This window comes from Bos indicus, chromosome 17, assembly GCF_029378745.1.
Source record: "Bos indicus isolate NIAB-ARS_2022 breed Sahiwal x Tharparkar chromosome 17, NIAB-ARS_B.indTharparkar_mat_pri_1.0, whole genome shotgun sequence".
Taxonomy (NCBI): domain Eukaryota; kingdom Metazoa; phylum Chordata; class Mammalia; order Artiodactyla; family Bovidae; genus Bos; species Bos indicus.
In genome coordinates this window covers 53,077,521-53,099,874 of record NC_091776.1, presented here as the reverse complement: position 1 = coordinate 53,099,874, position 22,354 = coordinate 53,077,521, and the positions used below count along the sequence as shown (strand labels likewise).

General features: G+C 43.0%; 1 protein-coding gene across 4 annotated transcripts in view; it reads right to left on the bottom strand.

Annotated features, from left to right (window-relative positions):
- CLIP1 (CAP-Gly domain containing linker protein 1) overlaps positions 1 to 22,354 on the bottom strand; it is a 116,692-nt gene that overhangs the window by 57,788 nt on the left and 36,550 nt on the right. For 3 of the 4 annotated variants that reach the window (XM_070769483.1, XM_070769481.1, XM_070769482.1), the window contains exons 3-8: positions 21,173 to 21,744; positions 10,056 to 10,180; positions 8,610 to 8,832; positions 4,707 to 4,904; positions 3,748 to 3,851; positions 1,658 to 1,718 (exon numbers count right to left, since the gene is read on the bottom strand). In XM_070769483.1, coding sequence (XP_070625584.1) covers positions 1,658 to 1,718; positions 3,748 to 3,851; positions 4,707 to 4,904; positions 8,610 to 8,832; positions 10,056 to 10,180; positions 21,173 to 21,744 — 1,283 coding nt within the window. Of the gene's footprint in view, positions 1 to 189; positions 223 to 1,657; positions 1,719 to 3,747; positions 3,852 to 4,706; positions 4,905 to 8,609; positions 8,833 to 10,055; positions 10,181 to 21,172; positions 21,745 to 22,354 lie in introns of all 4 variants that reach the window. The other variant, XM_070769480.1, reaches the window with a different exon arrangement.

The window sequence follows — 22,354 nt, the reverse complement described above, 5'->3', positions numbered from 1 at the left end:
TAGTCATTACATACAATTTCTTCAGGATTCAAATGTAACTGCTTTGAAAGCCACATGCACAGAAATATTAAGAACAATATCTCAAGGTCAGATTATGCAGTTAGTATTTGAGTGTATCAATAAGCATTTTAATCTGTAATCAATCTGTGTTAACAAGGAAAGTATCCATACAGTTAAGTGCCCTCTTACATTCTCAGGATCTTCAGAAATCTGGCTCTTTTGCTATCAGTAAAAAAATAAAAAAATTAACAACAAAAGAGACATTCAACTAGAGTTTCAATATGTGTTAGGGTTTCAGCATAACTTTGATTAATTACATGTTTACCGGACATACTAGCCTATCTAGTGCTGACGTCAATATTTTAACTCGCTCCTCCTCAAAACATTGTAGGCTGTATTTGACATGAATTAGATGATGATATGAAACTTCTAATGAGGTTTTGGGGTGTTTTTAAATGGATGAGAACAACACAGAAGTCAACTAAAGGAGTGTGACTCTATATGAAATGAGTGAGGAAGATAGCTGTCAAAATTACTCATAATCCATTACATTCTGGGCCTTATAACAGCAGACCTCAGAAAATGTTTCCCTTACTCTTTGTTGATTGTAAAGATACATTTACTTCAAAAGAAATCAGCCTTCTTATTTGGAAGGGCTTTGAAATTCAAGCATGGGGTGGGCATTCAGTAGACTCTAAAATCGCAATGGTAGCAAAAATGTGTATTCTGAGAACTGCACAGACAAGAAACTTCTATTAAGATATTACAGATTAAAGTACCAAAAATCTGCTAAATTTGAAAATTTTTAAATTTGCATTTGTCATACATCTAGCAGTGGTTTGAAAGCATCAAAGCCATTTAATTCTGGGGTCTTATTAAAAAATTCATATGAATCACTGTCGTCGTTTAGTCACTAAGTCATGTCTGACTCTTCGAGACCCCATGGACTGCAGCCCACCAGGCCCCTCTGTCCACGGGATTTCCCAGGCAAGGACACTGGAGTGGGTTCCCATGTCCTTCTCCAGGGGATCTTCCCAACTCAGGGATCGAACCCGGGTCTCCTGCACTGCAGGTGTGTTCCTTACTACTGGGCCTCCTGGGAAGTCCTGAATAACTGTTAAGAGATGAGAAAAGTTGATGCTAAAGGAAAATCTCTGAATTTAAAGTATGCCATGAAATAAAAATTGCTTTTTCTTTTCTGGTAATTACTAATACTTTAAAAAATCAGTTACCATAACATATATTTATTTTCTATAGGGTTATAAAGGATTTATCCTGCTCAATAGAAAAGGAAAGCTGAGAGTGTTCTGAACCATCATGATAAAATAAAAAATGCTCTTTAAAATGCCATTCTGATCAAGGGAAGAATAAGTAGAGTCTCACTTAGGACACACTGCCAGATTTATGACTTGATTGACTACAATGCAAGGTTTTAAATTTGGAAGCATGAGAAAAGGGTAGTGAAAATTTTACCCGGCTACCAGAGTTGAGATGCATAGTGACAGGCTGGAGGGCAGGCAGCCCCTCAGCCATAGCCCACAGCCCAGAGGTGGGGATTCCTGCCACCCTCTCTGCTGCCTGTTCTGGCCACAGTGGTTTTATCCAAATTTCTGAATACCGCACCCGCAGAAGCTTTAGATGGCTGGTGGGGTTTTACCTCAAGATCGCCCTTAGTAATCGATTCTTCTTCAACCCGGAACTGAAGGTCCTCAACCTTCCTGTGGAATAAAATCAAAACGAAATACTTAAGAAACTAACTAAGGAACACCTCTGCCTTATTCCCCAAATTATATATATAAAATCAATGTCCTGATGAATTTAGCAGATGACGATGGAAAGAAATGCCTTAGAGATGTAGAAAATGAAGAAATGCATTTTAAAGCCTCTGGTTTATAAATCCACAAAGTGGAGGAGAGCTCTTCTCCATTTAGGAAATGCCAAAGTTTTAACCAGGTATGGATCCCAGAAAGGGAAGAGTTGAGAAAATCAACTGGTTCCCCAGGTCACAACCACCAGAAATGGATCTAATCAAGACAAGATCAACCTGGAAGGAAAAGGTCTGATCACCATAGAGACAGGTATGAGAAGGGAAGTCTATAATTTCTGCTTTCCAGTAACAGAACGTAGCGGGGAAAGTAGCACAAAAAACAAGTCTGTCTTTATACCACCCACATCAGATATTCCAGGGTGAGGTCAGCAGGCTCCCTATGCAAAGATTCCCAGGACAACATGAATACCTGTTCCAAGGCTGGGAGAAAAAGGCTGGGAATAATTTGGGAGAGAGGCGATCAAGGATTCTATTTCTTGCTTCTAAAAATGCAAGCTTTTTCCCCCCAACCATATCATAAAAATCTCTGATAAGGGCTGTGGGTTTTGATCAATGCCATCACAAAGTCAATGAAATATGATATTAGGAAGATTTACAAGACCTGGGTAACACCCACACTATGAATCTTTACAAAATTGGGTATACGAGAAGGAAGAAAAGGAGGACAAAGTCCATCATCACGCTAAGTCGCTTCAGTCATGGCCAACACTTTGCAACCCTATGGATTGTGGATTGTGAAAAGATTGTGGATTGTGAAAAGAAGGACAAAGTCCATAAGCTACGTGCAAAAATAAATAAATAAAATTCACTAGCATTTCTAACAAAGTTTAGAATAAAAAAACTCTACTCAGTAGAATTTTGAGGTTGATGCCCTCAAGTTTACTGAAGAGCTGAGGGAACATTTCTACTGTCCAGAAGTCAGCTCAGCAAGAGCTGGTTTAAAAACCCAAGCAAAAAATAAATAAATAAAAAAATTAAAAAATAAAATAAAAAATAAAAACCCAAGCAAGTGGTACAGGGGCCTTGGCCTTCAGAGGGGCCTGGAAGGGTCTGTCAGTGTGTCCTGTCCACTTGTAGCCGTTTTTATGAATGAGATTCAAGGAGAACTTCCTCCCCAGTGGCTAGTCATCTCTTCAGTGAAGCACTGAATGTATGACCCCCCCATCTCATACCTCCCACCACAGCCAGTGCTTGTGATCTTCCTGAGCACTTGGTCATCCTAGAGACCCCTGAGTTACATCACTGTGATCAGAAATGACAGCAGATGGCATTAAGTGCAACTGAGGACAAATGTCCCATAACCCAGAGACAAGTCAATCGATTTCACGCAGACACCTTTCCCAGAGAGCTTGTTCGCTCATGGCCTCAAAAGTCCTTCTATGAAAAGCAAGCTTGTTCTCTTTGTCTCACACAGTTGAGCACTGGATTTCATCCTGCCCTGGATAGTTCTCTAACTGAGAGTTGTGTTTTCCTCTAAAGGCAGTGAGTTTCTCGAGGTCAAGACCCCTCTGTCACTACCCTGCTCCCCAACACACATAATTTCATCAGATACGTGGACAATGTTTCATAAATACCAGGTAACTGGGTCCAGAAAAAAAAAAAAAAAAATCCCCTCTCGAGGAATGGCTGAGGTGGGCCCCAGGGTTGAATGGACTGGCTCGGGCCATCCCCTAGAGGATGTCTGGTGCCCAGTTGGTACTCAATACACAGCTGCTCAGTTCATCAGGGCACATCTATCTGGTTCCAAACTTCTCAAGAAAGCCAAGTCAAAGCAAACCCTCCTCACACAGCATGGGGAATCCCATCTCCACTGAACATACAGTCAGTCCTCTGGTTCCAAGGGTTTGACCCCAACAAGGCTGTGGATGGGAAAGCGCTCCCTAAGGTGGTTTAAAAAGGAGAGCAGGTTTTGGGATCACCTTTTCTCCTCTTCAAGTTGGTTGAGAAGTTCCACCTTCTCCCTGTCGGCAGCTTCCACCATCGTTCGCAGCTGGTCCATCTTGGCCTCCAATTCCAGGACGTGCTGGGAAAGGCAAGGGTGTCAGTGAGTGGCCTCCTCCTGACCCAGATGCTGGCCCTGACGTGCCTCCAAAGAGCTACAGCTCAGTGGTACAACTGTGGGTTGGCGTTAGTCAAAAACCTTGTCACGTTAAAGTGCTTTCTATGATCTCTTATAACAGGTTATTCTTGGCAGCACTTCTGGGAGCCGGATGATGAAAAACCACACCATTAAAGCAAAAGGGGGTAATGCTAAAACAACTCTCATCTCTTTTTAAAAGATTTTTTAAGGTGGACCATTTTTAAGGTCTTTATTGAATTTGTTAAAATACTAGTGTTATTGGTTTTATGCTTTGGTGTTTTTTGGTTGTGTTTTGTTTTTTTTTTTTTTGGTCACAAGTAGGATCTCAGCTCCCCAACAAAAGATAGAACCTGTACCCCCAGCATTGGAAGGCAAGGTCTTAACCACTGGGCCACCAGGGACGTCTCCACTCTCATCTTTTTTGAAGCTGAAACTCATACAAAGCATAATCTACAAAACAGGAGTTGTAACCACTGCTAAGGTCCTGGTATATAAGCTCATCTGACAACAGACAGGCCAAGAGACCTGGATGTAAAGACCAAAGAGCGCAGCAAACTCAAGAAGAACAGAACTTCATCTTTATGATGATACAAACTGGGACCCAGGGCACAGCTTTCAAACAAGCCCAGCAAAGACATCTATGCTCATTTCAGCACACTCGAGATCAGCTCCCCGGCTCCGAGCACCAGGTATGCTGCCCAGCCTCCTCCCTCAATTTAGAAACCGTCACCGACTCCGCGACAAGATCAGCCTAGAACCCGTCACCATCTCCACCACAAGGTCAGGGCCAGACTTCACCTGGTCGTGTCCGTCCCGGGCCAGGGCGAGCTCCTGCTCTATCTCCCCCACGTGGCTCGTGGCCTTGGCCACCTCCGCCCTCTCTAGATCCCGTTCGGCCAGCAGCTGCTCAATGTGCTGCTGCTTCTCCTTCAGGGCCTCCTGGAGGGCGGTGGTGCCGGAGATCTTCCTGGCGTAACGGGAGGAGGTTTCGGTCAACTGCAAAGGAAAGTTAAAGACGTGAAGGGCAGCGATGCTATGAGGGATGTAGGGAGAGGGTGGTGCATGCAGGGCGGGCGTCTCCTCCGCAGAGTAAAAGCGCTGCCCTGGCTCGCAGGCTTGCCCAGGCTTAGGAAAGGCTTTCCATCGTGGAAACAAGACGGCGCATGCCTCGAGCCTGTCAATGTCACAAAGAACCCACCGATGTAAAGAGGCCACAGAAAAACCAGGAAGGTGTTCGTGGCTCAAAATCAAAGGTGCCCTGAGCTGGGCTGAGGGGGCCGGGTGGAAAAATCCCGCAGGACCCAGGTCACAACTTCTCAAGACTCCATTTCCACCTGGACTTCATGAATAGTTATCTTCTCATGAAGACAGTGTGGCCAATCTTCTGTTCCTTAGACTTCAGGATGAGACTTTTTTCAACTTCTTGAGCTTCTACACACCATTAAGTGACCATGATGTCACCCATGGAATCACAGACCTCCTTCAACTGATTACATAGTTTACACACTTGGAACTTTGTCAGATTTTCTTCACCTTTCTTCTAGAATGAAAGGCAGAGGTGATTTCACCCAGGGATCCAGCTATGAGGACCTGATTGCCAGTCCCCAGAAAGATTTACAAGGATAAGATGAAAAGGAAACTCATGTTGTGCTTTCAAAGCATGTGTGAATGGGTGAGTATGCAAGTACACACATAAGAGAAAGGAAGAAAAAGGGCACGGGGGTGGGGGGAGAAAAGGGGGAAAGGAGAAGTTCATGGAGAAAGAGAAGTAGGGGGAAGAAGGAGAGAGAAAAAGAGTGGATGAGAGGGGGAGAGGGGAGAAGAGCAGGAGTTAAGGGAGAGACAGCGGCAGGGGGAGGCGTGGAGAAAACCTGTTTCTGCTCTCATCTCTGCTGTTTCACACAGCAGACACCTCCTCAAGGTGCCTAACTGTCATGTGAAAACACAGAGAACAGAACCTTCTGTAAAAGAGTTCAGAGGTCATTTGGACAAGCTGAATAACAATCTTGCAGGCTGGACTCTGGGGGGCTGGGAGGGGCTCCAGAAGAAGCTGCAAACCTTTGGCCAGCGTTTGTCCGAGGCCATTTACCAAGCGATCATTGGCATGAGGAGAATGCCACTGTTTCTACTGAGAGAAATTTCTTGAATTACTTAAACATATGAGGGGGAAGGGGATTTCCTGTTCTCTCTTTTAACCACCTGACCTTGACTTTCCAGTTTCACTATGTGGTTATACTTTCTCGTACTAATATTTCCTCCCTTTAACAAAAAAGAATTATTTATTTGGCCGTGTCAGGTCTACATTGCGGCATGCAGGATCTTCATTTGTTTCAGCACGTGGCATCTTTAGCGTGGCATTTCGACCCTCAGTTGTGGCATATGGGATCTAGTTCCCCAACCAGGGGTAGAACCCCAGGCCCCTTGCATTGGGAGCGTGGAGTCTTAGCCAACATTTCTTCCTGAAAACGCGAAATCTGAGCTTCTCAAACCCTGCAGGGAGACAAACCCCAGGGTGCTGCAGCTAACCCGCAGGGAAACAGTGACACCTGTTGGACATTATGCAAACTACTAGCTTGGAGGCAATTCAGCTTCAACCTTGGATTGTATTTACAATGACACTACATTCCTTCAGTCACATCTCTCCAAAGCTGGGTTTTGGCCACTGCCAGGACAAAAAGCCCAAATCAATGCAGCACAGAAAATGAGGGTGGCAGTGTTCACTACAAGTCCAAGGTCTGATAGGATGTGCAATGCCCATGAGGAGCAACCTAATAGTAACTCACTGTGGTTATTTAAGAATGAATTACAAATACTATTTTTGCTTTCAGCTAATGAGTATCATTTTTTTTTGAACAGTTACTAAACCGTGAGGACATAAATATTAAGTTTTTTGGACTGAAATACTTAATAAACATAACTGTTAGCTATTTTTTTTTTGGCCTACAGGCACTGTGAAAAAATAACAGAGACTCTAAAGGTTCTGTGGAACCATGATAAATACTGTCAGAAGATCATTTTGCATTCAAGAATCTTTCAGCTTTTTTTACATATGTACAATGGATCATATTGCTGAGCTGTATTTTTAGGAAATCATGCATTTGATTATTCTATGTTTTCCACATATTCATTTATGGTGATTTCTGGTTTAGAAACTATAACCACTCAATATAAAGAGATATAAAAATAAGCTGCTTTAAAAGGCAAGGCAATGAGACTCATTTCTCTTTTGCTAGTTTTCTTCAAAGAGGAATCAGAACTGGTCTAAAAATTAAGAGGAGAGGTTGGGGGGACAGAAAGGGCTTGGGGAATCTCCAAAGAAATGGACACAATTATAACATAATAAAAATGTCTCATTAAAAAAAAAAAACACACTCAAGAAAGAATTTCGAATCTAGAGTAGACATGTCCACAGAATTGCTCCTGGATTCTGAAAATGTAAACTCATGTCCTGAAACATAAACTCGATGTCCACATTAGAGCTGGCTGACTAACTCTCAACAAGGCTTCATCCAAAAAGAGGGTTTTCTTCACCTTCATTTCGCTCAGACTTTCTAAGAGTTCTTGTCAAGCTTTTCTTATCAAGTTCACTTGTAATTTTCATGTTCAAGATGCAGGCTTTTATATGCAGAATGACATAGTCAAGCAGGTACCTGTATCACCTGACCGTAAGGGGAAGAAGTCCAATGGCTGAAGAGGAGGGTAGCCCCTGCTATAAAGAAAGATGCCCCCAAAGGTCCCATCCCTGCTCAGTGTCAACGGAAAGAAAGCCAAGCGAGATCAGGGGCCAATAGCCTTACTCCCCAATCGCGCCACTTCACATTCTAATTCCTGTCTGCAGTTCATTGTCATGAACCAGAGACCCAGAATCCAGTCTGGAGTGTAATCTCACACAGTCATGTCAAATTTGAACAGTACCTACCTCACTTCAAGCGAATAAACTAAAGGGCAGGGGGTGGGGGTGGGGAAGCAAAGCCAAAAAATCATTGCTTTGGCCCTAAGAAAGCATGACATTAACAAACAGAACAAGATGCTGCCTATTTTGATTCTGATGATTTTATCTTACTGATCAAAGCAGGAAAAGGGGAGAAAGGGAGAGAGAGTGGGAAGGGGAGATGGAGAAAGGAGGCAACACAGGGCCTTTCAGGCATCTTTTCCAGTTGTCTAAGTTCTTCTCTGCATCCTTGGGCCTGAGGCAGTTACACTCCACACCCACTGAACTGCTTTCAGTGGGTGAGACTGCATGAACACAACATGAAAATTCTAAGAACATGCCTTTTCTCAAAATACTTTTAGCTCCTAGTCTGACAGCAAAGAGAAAGAGACCCAGGTCCTTGGGGAAAGGGATCCCTCCAATTTTCCTGTCTTCCTGATGCAAAAATAATATCAGAATGATCAACCATCCCATATGTTAGACTAGGGAGTCGTTACTATGGATTCACCAAACACTGTGGTATCTCCCAGTCTTAGAAGTCTGAAAGGAGCTGTTAAAAATTCTTTATTTCAAACTTGTACTGGTGCTAGAGGTTTGGGTTCTCTTTTGTTGCAAAATGTGTAAGGACGTTCACAAGCCACAGTGAAGGAACAATTCATACAAGGACAAGGGGAGGTGTAACCTTTCCTAAAGCAAAGCAGGCGTGCTGATGGGGGTGGGGAGCATCTGATGTGCCTGGAATGCAGAGACACACAGACGGGGAGGCTCACCAGTCCTGTCCGGCTGGGCTTGCTGCTCACAGAGGAGGCCACGGAGCTCATGGAGCTGAGAGAGGAGGCGGACGGGCTGCGCTTCATGCTGGCGGGCGTGGTCGCCATCACTCGCCTCACCGCAGCGGCCTTGGCTTTGGCTGGCGTGGTGGAGGGGAAGCCAATCTTGGTGACTTTGTGGACCGGAGCAAACAGGCCATATTTGGGTTGACACTGAAAATACCTTGAGGGGACAACAATTAAGGACAGTAACAAAAAGCGGCTTAATGACAAGAAAGAAAAACTTATAACCAAAAGGCTCTCCTGACTCTTGTGACTGGCTTGCTGTGAATTCTACCAACTGGCTGAGGTGGTACACCCAGCCTGCAGCGTTCACTGGGTGTGCAGGCTGATAAATAACTTCAGTGATGTCTTCAAAGACACACGAGGAAACAACAATGTGATACGCAGAGACGGAATCACTTGTCTGTTGCTAAGATTCTATGTAAAAAGGAAGTCATTTCTACTATCTGATAAACACACAGCAGAAGAGTTCAGCAACCCAGTGATCCCACCTAATAAAACCTTGCTAAACAAAGGGAAAAAGAAATCAAACAAGCACCTAGCTGGCAAAGTCACTCAAGTAAAGGTGGAGAAGTATCAGGTGGTTAGTCAGTTATCAGACTGACACTTGGAGATGTTACGACTCTAGCCAATTTTAACATCTTAATATCAAGAATATGAACGCTATAGCTTCATAATCATCGCAGCACTAAGAGATTTTTGAAAATCTCAAGGCATTATTACTGTATTTGGTGCATAGCACCTATATACTTATAATCATCAGCTGTAATAAATATATCCCTCCGGATACTGACAATGGGGGGAGGCCTGTGCACGAGGTGGGGCAGGAGGTCGAGAAGGGCTATCTGCATCTTCCTCTCAATTCTTCTGTGAACTGAAAACTGCTCTAAAACAAAAATAAAATCTTAAAAATAAATAGATACATAAACCCAATGCTTGCTCAGAATCTACTCAGATGCACTGCACATATCACTAAAAGAGAGTCAGGGGACTTCCCCAGTGGTCCAACGGTTAAGACTCCGCCTTCCAATAGAGGGAGTGTGGATTTGATCCCTGGTCAAGGAATTAAGATCCCACATGCCACAGATCCCATGTGCTGCAGGGTGCAGCCAAAATTTTAAAAAATAAGTAATTTTCTTAAAAAGCTGACACACACACACAAAATTTTTTTAAAATAGAACAAGGGAAAAAAAAAAAAGACAGAGAAACCATCTAAGAGAGAACAACTAATCCTAGTGGAAGGGAAAATCAGTAGATGAGTCTTAGGAAATACAAGTGCAGCTCTTCAAAATGCTCATGTCCATTTTATTACACACACTGGGTGGGGCTGGCTTGAGCATCTTTACATGCAGGAGGGAGACGAAATTCCAACAGCAGACGCACCTTGTTCCAGCAACAGCCCCGTCGTTCTTCCCAAGAGGCTCATCCAACTCCACGCCACACCACTCCCCCTTGGCGAAGTCTGTCTCCCCAAGAAACCGGACTACACCGGCCTTCGTGCCACCAACCTGGAAGCAGAGAATAGTAAAAGGAAGAGGTGAACAAAATTCCACAGCCTAATCCTTTGCAGTTAGAGCCAATCATTAATACTTTGTTCCATCATTTCTGTAGGCAGCTCTTCTCTTAACCCCCTCTCCAACTGTTTAAAGAGTTCTCTTCAAAAGTCAGCAAAGGTCACCTGGGTTCTGTTGCTAGAGTGATCTGATACCTGCTGCTGCTGCTAAGTGTCCGACTCTGTGTAACCCCATAGATGGCTGATACCCGGTACAGTCCAATAATGAATTCTTTAGAAAAAGGGAATAATTACTACTATTACTTCATGCCAATAGTAATAATTACTGTTACTCCAGAGGGAGTTTCCTGCTTCAAAATAAATATCAGCTAAAAAAAATACAACCCCTACATTACTAAAAGAAAAACAAAATTTGTGTATAATCCACTGTAACAATGGCTGTGTTCATTTTCTCAAACTTTCTTTACATCATTACCCATGTAAAGCAATAACATATACATATTAAGGACAAATATTCATACATCCACATATATGAAATATTAATTCTTCAAAATATTTAAAATATTGATATTTTCTACAGTGAGGCTCTTCATTGCTTCACAACTATTAAAACGACAGTTCTTCACATTTTATTTCACATGAACTGGTCAAAGCTTTGAATCTTTTTAAATGTCTCTTTGTCCCAGCTGCTGGCGATGTAACATGCAAACATTATTTCCAAAATTATCCCATCACCATTTACTAATCCTTCCTTTGCCACTATTTTTGTTTCAGGTACTCATTTTTATCATATTCTCTCTCATGTGCACAGAAAGAGCAGATCTGAGTCTTTTTACAGTTTCAGAAATTCAGTATCTGTGCTACTACCATTACATTGTAATTACTGCTACTTTGCAACCTGTATCGTATTTGCTAGTGCTGGTTTTCCTTACTACTCTTCTTCAGAATATTGATCTTTCTTACTTTTAATTAAGCTTCTTTTTTTCTTCTTAAATGTTTTGGCTGAGCCTCGTGGCTTGCAGGATCTTAATTCCCCAACTAGGGATGGAACCTGGGCACCTTTTTCTCAATTAAAAAAAAAAAATTCCCCAATTATAAAGGTGGTAAGTCACTGCAGGCCACTGAGAACATCACAAACAGAAAATACATGTTATTTGTGTATTCTCAACAGCCAGGGACAGTTGCTGTTGACATTTTGACATTTCACTTTCCCTGCCATATTATGGTAGCTGTTTAGTATCCATAATACAGATGTATCACAATACGGACTTCACTCAGTTTCTGTTTGGGATGTTCCCTTTTTTCTTATTGATTAAAAAAGTAACTCTTTATAATAAATTAATTCTTGAATAGACGATGCATTCTCACAGTTGAAAAGCTTTCAAATGTTAAGTATACATCAGGACTTCCCTGGAACTCCAGTGGTTAAGACTGCCTTCCAATGCAGGGGGCGCAGGTTCAATCCCTGGTCAGGGAAATACGGTCCCACATGTTCAGGGCGCAGCCAAAAATAATTTTTTAAAAAGCATGTATCTAGAGAAGAGCCTCTCTTCCTAGACTTCTGTCCCTACCTGCCCCCTCTCCCCACCACAGGTAACCTCTGCTATTGATGTACAGTATTTCTTCATGCCAGCATTTCTTCATGATCTAAAGGCAAATGTTAAATCGCATTTTCACTCCTCCCTTTCATTTTTACACTAAGGCCAGTGCACTACACGTGCTGTCCCGCACCTTGCTTTATTCCACATCAAGACACAGAACGTCCTGCTTGTGTTTACATTCGCATGTTGTTCCACTGCATGGATTCACTCCAGTTTATTAAATCAGCCCTTACTGGGAGACATTTAGGTTATGTAGGTTTATTTATTCAATAAATTTAAAAGTCATTTTAGTTAATTAAAAAAGAGTCCAGTGGGACTGTGTTAAATGTAGATTACCTTGGGAAGATAACTTATTTAATCAACCTTCACAAGGAACTGGCTTTTCAGTTTTTCCTTTTTGTTTTTAATGTTCTCTAGTTTATTTAATTCATTCTTTATCTCACTACTTCCTTTTTCTTACTTCCTTGGGGTTTATTACTCTCCCCTTCCTAATGTTTTAAGATCAATACTAATTTGCTTTTTTTAAAAAAAAATTAATTTTCTTTGGCTGTACTCCATGACTTGTGGGATCTCAGTTCCCCGACCAGGAGGATCAAACCCTTGGCAGTGAAAGTGCAGTGTCCTAACCACTGGACCACCAGAGAACTCCCTAATTTGCTTTTTAATACCAAAGTTATTTGTTTCCAGTTTTTCTCCAAACACAGCTTCCTGAGGGTTTGGGATGACACGTGTTTTTTTTCCAGCTCTATTTAACCTTTGTTGAGGATAGAAAATATTAAAGCCTCAAAGCTACTGTGTATACTTTTTCTCTGAAAACGAAATTCTTTGTGAGTCTGATTTGAGGACCCAAAGCAGTTATGGTTGAAGGTACGCAGGCAGGCAGGGAGTGTGAGGGTGACAGCGTGCAGGTGGCCGCTCAGAAACGCCCTGGGGTCGTGACAGGCGCCCCGAGGAAAGACAGAATTGGAGGCTGGAGAAGACTCCCCGCAGGAGCCGCTGTGTCCTGCGCTGCCACCCACGGCGCACAGCAGAGTGGAGGAGCACCTGGCAAACGCCTGCTGAGGAGATGAAAGCAGACTTCTCCGTAGGGAACTTACAGCAAAGGCCACTTCCCCGCGTAAACCAATGAAAGGAAAAAGGTATGCAGTGGCTTGAGGTTGAATTTGATGGCTCAGAAGCGAGCAGAGGATGAGCTATGCTAACACAGGTTAAGTAAGCATGGGCTCCGAGTTGGACAGATTCACATGCCGGCTCCGGCTCCGTAGGGCTTCCCTGGTGGCTCAGAGGTTAAAGCGTCTGCCTGCAATGTGGGAGACCTGGGTTCAATCCCTGGGTCGGGAAGATCCCCTGCAGAAGGAAATAGCAACCCACTCCAGTATTCTTGCCTGGAGAATCCCATGGACGGAGGAGCTTGATGGGCTACGGCCCACAGGGTAGCAAAGAGTCAGACATGACTGAGCGACTTCACTTTCACTTTCTGTCTATGGATGAGACAAGTCGCTTAATTTCTAAATCTTAAGTTTCCTCATACGTAAAATGGAATAATTATAGGGCTGTTGTCAGGATTAAATAAAATAACCCACATAAAATTGCTTCATGCAATGTCTGACATATATTAGCAGCAAGCATGTCCATGCCTAAGAGAGTACTAGTTCCAGATCTGGCAAATCGGACTTTTTAACACACTTCTTGGTAACCATGGAACGTATGAATAGCAACCTGCATAGAACTGGCCTCTGTTTCATCCGTCCTCTGATTCCACACCTTCCTAAGCAGCAGACTAACCAACATCACATGAGCAGAACATAGCACATTAGTCAAAGATGAGGCAATCTCTCCAGATAATCTGCTGGATTCTTTGGGGGTGAGTCTAAGTTACTGTCATGACCACTGTTTTTCCAAGAGGCGTCGGACAGGCTGTGGGCTTGTTAAACAAACCAGCAAACTCTCCAGACAAACCATGGCTTCACTCAGTTCAGAAGCTTTATAGCAAATTACCACAAACAATAGATCAGCAATGTTTCCTCTAAATGCAGGTAACAGACTATATGTCTACCCTGAATGCCACAAAGTTTGTTTCAAATGGATGATTACTGGTTCCTGCTGCTGCTGCTGCTAAGTCGCTTCAGTCGTGTCTGACTCTGTGCGACCCCACAGAATGCAGCCCACTAGGCTCCTCCGTCCCTGGGATTCTCCAGGCAAGAATACTGGAGTGGGTTGTCATTTCCTTCTCCAATGCAGGAAAGTGAAAAGTGAAAGTGAAGTCGCTCAGTCGTGTCCGACTCTTAGCGACCCCATGGACTGCAGCCTACCAGGCTCCTACGTCCATGGGATTTTCCAGGCAAGAGTACTGGCGTGGGGTGCCATTGCCTTCTCCTAGAATGAACAGTTTTCATATCCTTTTCCCTATCCCCTAATCTGGAATTCTTGACTCATATGACAGATGAAATGCTTTCCTTTCCCCTATAAAAGACCCTCAGTGATTATTCAAAATATCCTCAACAGAGACAGAAAGTCACATGAAGTCCTAAATCACTTACTCTTCTACTTAATCATTTTACAATGTCTTTTCTAAGCATATAAATATGATTTTGTAAAGCTAAGTTTTATTTCTCATGTATTGAAGAGAACTCAGAGTATTATAGTATGTGCATTTACATTAAGTATAAGCCACAATTTTCAAATCTATGTTTCAGGGGTAGATAACAAGATTATTAAAAAAAAATCTTTTTTTAGAACATTGAAACGAAAAAATAGGCAAACACAAATAATTACCATTCATTCTCTTTACTTTTGGAATATACATATATGTGTGTGTGTGTGTCAGGAGTCATATATATATATATATTCACACACACACAGACACATGTTAAGAGTCATATATATTGCATGTACACACATATATGACTCCTAACACTGTGGTCAACCTAAGTCAAAATTAGAGGTCACCACTGGAGACCTCTAATTAGTTCAAACTATACCTCTTAACTCAAACTAGAAACTTGGCTAAAGGAAAAGCTACCTGTGCTCATGCTTTAGCAAATGTCAGATTTTTAAATTCTCATTCATTCATTCAACATGTATTTCTTGCATGCTTGGGCCCTTGGATACAAAATAAACCAAAAGAAGTGTTGACCCTGATAGAGAGAAATCCAAACAAACAATTCCAGCAAAAAGCGATAAGCACTTGAAGTTTCTAAAAAATGCTGTGGGACCAGAGACAGACAACCTCCTTGTAAACTCTTAGGAAAAATAAGAACTCTGATAAATTCTGCAGGGCTAATGAATGGGTCCAATAACAGGAAATGGGAAACCTTTAATCCTCTCTCAACCCTCCCATGTATTCATCATCATGTCCCAAACAAGCCATTTAACCTCACTGTGCCTCAGTTTATAAAGCTATAAAATGTCCAATGAGTGGCCACGAAGGACTGTTCCACAGGGCTCTCTGAGCAACAGAATTCTGTGAGGTGGCTGCTTAGCTGCCACGTGGTTAAGTTAAGCAGCTTAATTTTAAAAAGGTAAACATGGCTAACCGGTATTTACCAATACAAATTTAGCCCTGACTTCACACTTAATCACCTGTGAGACGACCTGTCGGTAGTTTACGCCACCTCAGCTAGAGAACAGTCCAGCTCTGGGCAGCTCTACTGTGACAAACCCCTGCCAGAAAGGTAAGGTCCGCCTGGCCCAGTGTTCATCCGCGGGTCCTAACTGCATCTCCCATCATACTTCAGTGTTACTCCTGCCCTTTAAGGGTGTCATGTGACAACAGTATTTAAAACACTCTTTTTTTCTTTTCTATTTTTTGGCCACATATGGGATCTTAGTTCCCCGGATCTAAGGATCAAACCCATGCCCCTAGCAGTGGGAGTATGGAGTCCTAAGCACTGGACTGCCAGGGAAGTCCCAACCCTCTGATTCTTTTGACAACATTTTATGAGTACCTACTGCATGCCAGGTATTGTTCTAAGTGCTGGGCAGAAAGCAGTGAATGAGACAGAGAGTTTCCAGACTTTCACGAAGCCTAAATCCTGGTCTGGGGAACTAGACAATGAACAAATAAATGATGTCATTTTCAGTACATAGAGGGCTGTAAAAAGCACACAGCCAGGTGAGGTGATAGTGCTGTGAAGGGTCTTTAGTTGGGGTGACAGGGAAAGGCTCCTTAAGGAGGTGACATCTGAGTCAAGGCTCAAGGACTTTGAGACACCGGTCATGCAAAGACCTGGGGGCAGAACATTCCAAGCAGAAGAAAGGGCAAATCCTAAGGAGAGAATGAATCTGGGTGCTGAAGTGACTGCAAGGAGGCCAGTGTAGCTGGAGTGCAGTGAAAAAGGAGCCAAGCAGAGAGAGCTGAGCTTGGAAGTGTGGGCAGGGTCCACAGCATCAGACTCTGCGGGTCCCTGGAAGGAACGGAGATGTTTATTTTAATGCAGTGGGACATCCATTAGGGAACACTGGGTTGGTTTTGGTCACTGCCAAGTCTCCAGCACCTAGAACGCTGCCTGGCACACACACAGCAGACACTCGGTGTAATCACTGGATGAACTGCAGGGTGGTAAACACAGCTGTTGAGCCATCTTTTCTCTAGACCAAATAAACAGACCCTTTCTTTCACTATTCCCTTTTCATCATTTTGAGTCTCCCTATCTACAAAATTTGATGGTAAGTAAGTTCTCTTAAAAAACTAAAAGAGCAGATGACGGACATTCTCTTATACTTTAATTCTCCCTAGAACAAACAGGTAAACAAAAATGACATAATGAGGAAGACGCCACTTAGAAGTTATGCTTGACTTGCACTTCTATCTCTAGAAATTAATCTTTCCTTCTGAAAAACATATTAACTCCTTCAGGATTCAGGACCCCAAAAATATCAAGAAACAGGAAAAAAAAAAGTTCAGGGGAAGAAGATTAACTTGTTACCACGGAGAGTGAGCATAAAACTGCTTTACAATATAAGATTATAAGCACCAAAAACGTGACATTTTAAACCATAAGCAAGAATGCGTTTAAGGGTATAGACAAATCTATTTGCAGGGCAGAAATAGATTCACAAACACAGAAAAAAGACTTGTGGACACAAAAGGGTTAGGGGAGGCAAGGGTGAACTGGGAGATTAGGACCGACACGTACACACTAACACGCGTGAGAGAGACAGCTCAGGAAACGGCAGCCCACTCCAGTGTTCTTGCCTGGAGAATCCCAGGGACGGGGGAGCCTGGTGGGCTGCCGCCTACGGGGTTGCAGAGTCGGACACGACTGAAGTGACTTAGCAGCAGCAGTGGGAAGCTGCTGTAGAGCACAGGGAGCTCAGCTGGGTGATGTGATGACCTAGAGGGGAGGGACAGGGGACGGGAGGGAGGCTCAAGAGGGAGGGGATGTATGTATACACATGGCTGAGTCACGCTGTTGTACAGCAGGAGCTAACATTACACTGGAAAGCAATTATACTCCAATAAAATTTTTTAATTAATTAAAACTAAATAACTAGGTAAGGAGATAAATAAGACGTGGTATAACCCTAAAATGGAGTATCATCAGTCATAAAAAGGAATTACTACATGATGAACCGCAAACACTCTGCTGAGTAAAAGGAACCAGACATTACAAAACTACGGAAGATTTGGGGGCGTTTATAGGAAATATAGGCTTCTCTGGTAGCTCAGCTGGTAAAGAATCCACCTACAATCCAAGAGACCCTGGTTGAATGGGAAGATCCATTGGAGAAGGGATAGGTTACCCACTCCAGTATTCTTGGGCTTTTCTGGTGGCTTAGCTGGTAAAGAATCCACCTGCAATATGGGAGACCTGGGTTCGAACCCTGGGTTCGGAAGATCCCATGGAGAAGGGAACAGCTACCCACTTCAGTATTTTTGGCCTGGAGAATTCCATGGACTGTATAGTGCCAAAGAATTGATGCTTCTGAACTGTGGTGTTGAAGAAGACACTTGAGAGTCCCTTGGACTGCAAGGAGATCCAACCAGTCAATCCTAAAAGAAATCAATCCTGAATATTCATTAGAAGGACTGATACTGAAGCTCCAATACTTTGGTCACCTGATGCCAAGAGCCGACTCATTAGAAAAGACCCTAATGCTGGGAAAGATAGAAGGCAGAAGGAAAAGGGGATGACAGGGGATGAGATGGTTGGATGGCATCACCGACTCAATGGACACTGAGTTTGAGCAAGCTCCGGGAGATGGTGAAGGACAGGGAAGCCTGGCATGCTGCAGTCTGTGGGGGTCGCGAAGAGTCGGACACAACTGACTGACTGAACACCAAAAATAGGAAATATCTGTGAAAGGCCAATGTGCAGAGACAGAAAATGGATCATTGACTGTGCCTGGGGCTGGAGGTGCCGGTGGAGAATGACTTGCAGACTGGCAGGAGGAACTTTCCAGGGGATGCAAATATTCTAAAACTGGATTATAGTGACTGCATAACTGTGTACATTTATTAAAAATCATGGAATGTTTGGATGCATAAATTACACCTTCATACAGCTGCTTAAGGAACAAAACAGATACAAGCTAAATAAAAGGGAGGATTAGCTTAAAATTATGATGGAGGTGATGGATACATGTTAGAGCAGCGAGAATGGGAGGGACTCCCCGAGGGGCTGACAATGCAGAAAACTGAAACACCATCTGGGTGTCCCACAGCATTTATTTATTTACTTTTTAAGACAAAAGACAGGGACTTCCCTGATGGTCCAGTGACTAGGACTCCACACTCCCAATCCAGGGGGCCCAGGTTTGATCCCTGGCCAGGGAACGAGATGCCACATGCCACAATTAAGACTTGGTGCGTTGGTGCAGCTAAATGAATAAATGCTTTTTTAAAAAAAATAAAATCTATTTGTAACTGTTTAAACATTTAATAGGAACCGGAAAAAAAAGAAGAAGAAGAATCTGAGACTGATAAAAGTACAGAATATTTAATTTTAAGAGTCACTTTACATCTTTAGAGCACTAAGATCAAAAAAGTTTAGCAAAGACTCTGGTCTTGGGAGCAGACTCATCTTACTCATGACTATTTCTGAGACAGACTCCTTGACCAACTGCCCCAACTCTCATTTGCCCATGGGCTCAGCACATAACTAAAATTAAAAACATACAGATCGTGGCGCTCCACTCTTTTGAGCAGGGGAATTTGGGAAACTCGGAGCCAAATCCTCTTTTGCTAACAGCAGAGGGAGAACCCAGGGCTTCCCCGGTGGCTCAGATGGTAAAGAGTTCGCCTGCAATGCAGGAGACCTGGGTTTGATCCCTGAGTTGGGAAGATCCCCGGGAGAAGGAAATCGCAACCCACTCCAATATTCTTGCCTAGAAAAGTTTCATGGACAGAGCAGCCTGGTGAGCTACAGTTCATGGGGTCGCAGAGAGTTGGACACACTGATCAACTAAACACAAAAGCATCAAAAAACCTCCAGTGCAACAAAACTGCAGCTGGGACAGATTCAAAGTTGGTATAGAAGTGAACTGTAATTGTATTAGTCACTCAGTTGTGTTTGATTGTTTGTGACCCCATCCAGGCTCCTCTGTCCATAGGATTCTCCAGGCAAGCATACTGGAGTGGGTTATCATACCCTCCTCCAGGGGATCTTACAGACCCAGGGATCGAATCTGGGCCTCCTGTTTCACAGGCAGATTCTTCACCATCTGAGCCATCAGGGAGGCCCCCAAGAAGTGAGTACATGCCAGACAAACAAGTTACAGATTGAGCCTTGGTAAGCACTGATGTGCTGAAATGATGCTCTAAATTCTGAAACATCAACTGCTAAAACTCATGACTTTTATAACTGGAAGAAGGAACCACTAACCTTGAAACTAACAGATCCAGAAGGAACTCCTTGAAGGTAACAGGTATAAAGGGCCGCCACAAGTATGAGGGGACTCGTGAATTCACAGGCTGCTACTCATGGATGCTACAGGACTGGGAAGCAGAAGTCCTGAATTCTAAATCTAAAACCTGCCTTCAACACAGTGTATGTCCTTGTCTGTAGGACAATATAATCACAAAAACTGCCTACTTCAAAATTACGCTACCAGTCATCAACTCTACATAACAGGTTGTACAGTAAAAACACCTAAACTTGAATTGCAGAAACATCACTCTTAAGGTTGTACAAACTTGGGCAAGTGACTATACTTCTTAAAGCCTATTTTCTCGTCAGTTCTGTGGTGCTACTCCATTCACTGCTGATACAGAGTTCCCTGGTGGTCCAGTGGTTACGACTCCTCACCTGCTGAGGGTCCAGGTTCGATCCCTGGTCAGGGAACTAAGATCCCACAGGTTGTGCAGCCCAGCCAAAAATGAAAATTTTTAATTAAAAAAAAAATAAAGGATCCACTGCTAAAACATTAAATGAAATGCATGGGATACTCCAAAGACTAACAGCCATATTTCTTTTCCTTTTTTTTTTTTAAAGCAGTTGTACAGATATAAAGGATATTGAAAGAGCACAGGGTCAAAGACTTCAGACAAACGTTATGCCTTGAACTTAACAAAAGTGTTGAAAAAGTAAAAGAGTAAAGCTTTAAATTTTCAGTGAGAAAAAGAGCTACCATTTATTGAGTGTTGACTGCTAAGAATGATATATGCATCATCTAGTGATGAGATGTTTGGACAGCATCTCTGACTCAATGGACATGAACTTGGGCAAACACTGGGAAATAATCCGGGACTGGGAGGCCTGGCATGCTGCAGTCCATGGGGTCACCAAGAATCAGACATGATTTAGCAACTGAAGAACACCAACAACATCTACTTTAACCCTCACAACAATGCTTCATCATGTCAAATTCGGGGATTCGTGAATGTACAGCATATAGACCTTAAACACTGTTTCCTGCCTTTTTAGCACAACAGGACCTAGTGTACATTTCCTTCCTTTTCCTAGACCTAAAGCTGATAGTTTAAAGGGCACAGAAGTTCTGAAATAACATCCTGTGATGTCTGAGTTTTCCAAGACACTCAAGGAGACAGGATCTCGTATTTATCCACATACTATCCGAAAGCAAAAATTAAAAACCAGAGAGGGAAAAAAAAACCCTTTGTTAAAAAACATCTCAGTCTACCTCTCAGGTTGTTTTGTCAAATAAAGCTATCTTAATATTTACAAGCTAAAAATTCAATATTCTTTTAGCTAAACTGGAAGACAAAACTAGGTTGATCACTGCAAACCTATGCTTAAACTATGTACAAACTACATAGCCAGTTTCTAATCTGTTGGATATTCACACAACCCAGAAAACCTGATTAAGTTCTCTAGAAATGAATGAACAGAACAGATTCTGAGCCCACACGTGTATATTTCATCCCCTCGCCAGTGATTATCTCTCAAGTCAACACGATGACCTCAGAAGGTTTCTGCACTAACCAGTACTCGGTCTCCGATTTTGAGTTCTCTCTCTCCTTTCTTGATTGAGCCGGCCTCTGAAAGGTTGGAGATAGATTCGCTGGCGGTTTTCGTAAGGTTGCTGATCTGAGACGTAGCTGAAGGTTCCTTTGCGGTTGGTTGGGATGATTTGTGGGGAATATTTGAGGGGGTGGCTGGAGACGAGGACGCCATGCTGATTCCCGAAGTGGACAGAGACGAAGTCGCCCTGGAAGCGTGAGGCGTCTGCGGGCCATCAGCTTCATCCTCTGCCTGCACCTTCCTCGTCAACTTTGAAGGTCGGGTAAATATCCCCTTTAGAAGCTCACACTGGAAGTACCGAACTCCTGCTACTGAGCCATCATTCTTGCCTATGGGCTCATCCAAAACGATCCCGGCCCACTGGCCTGGTGCAAACTGTGTTTCTCCCAGGAACTGGATAAATCCAGGCTTATTCCCATTCACCCAAACTCGCTCCCCAACTCGAAAGTCATCCACAAACTCCTCTTGTGTCTCAGAGGACAGAGTGCTTGATGCTTTTTCACTGGATATTGTTTTTTCTATTGGAGCAGCAACTGCAAACAGAAGAAAGGATCAGAAAAGATTCAGTTTTATATTTAAGCAGACAACTCCTAAGTTAAGGAAAATAAACTGAGAAGAAGAGTCAAAAGCAACAGAAGTAGCCACAATACTTCAAGAGATACTCTGTTTATCTTTCTTCTTTTTTTTTTTAGCAAGGAGGTAAAAAGACTCTTGAGAGTCCCTTGGACTGCAAGAAGATCCAACCAGTCCCTTCTAAAGAAGATCAGCCCTGGGTGTTCTTTGGAAGGAATGATGCTAAAGCTGAAACTCCAGTACTTTGGCCACCTCATGCAAAGAGTTGACTCATTGTAAAAGACTCTGATGCTGGGAGGGACTGGGAGCAGGAGGAGAAGGGGACAACAGAGGATGAGATGGCTGGATGGCATCGCCAACTCGATGGACGTGAGTTTGAGTGAACTCCGGGAGATGGTGATGGACAGGGAGGCCTGGCGTGCTGCCATTCATGGGGTCACAAAGAGTCGGACATGACTGAGCAACTGAACTGAACTGAACTGAAAAAGTATTAATACTTGATCCATTACTACTGTTTTCAATGCTATCAAAACTCAGTGAGCTGATAAGACTTAATCTTTATTTGAAATT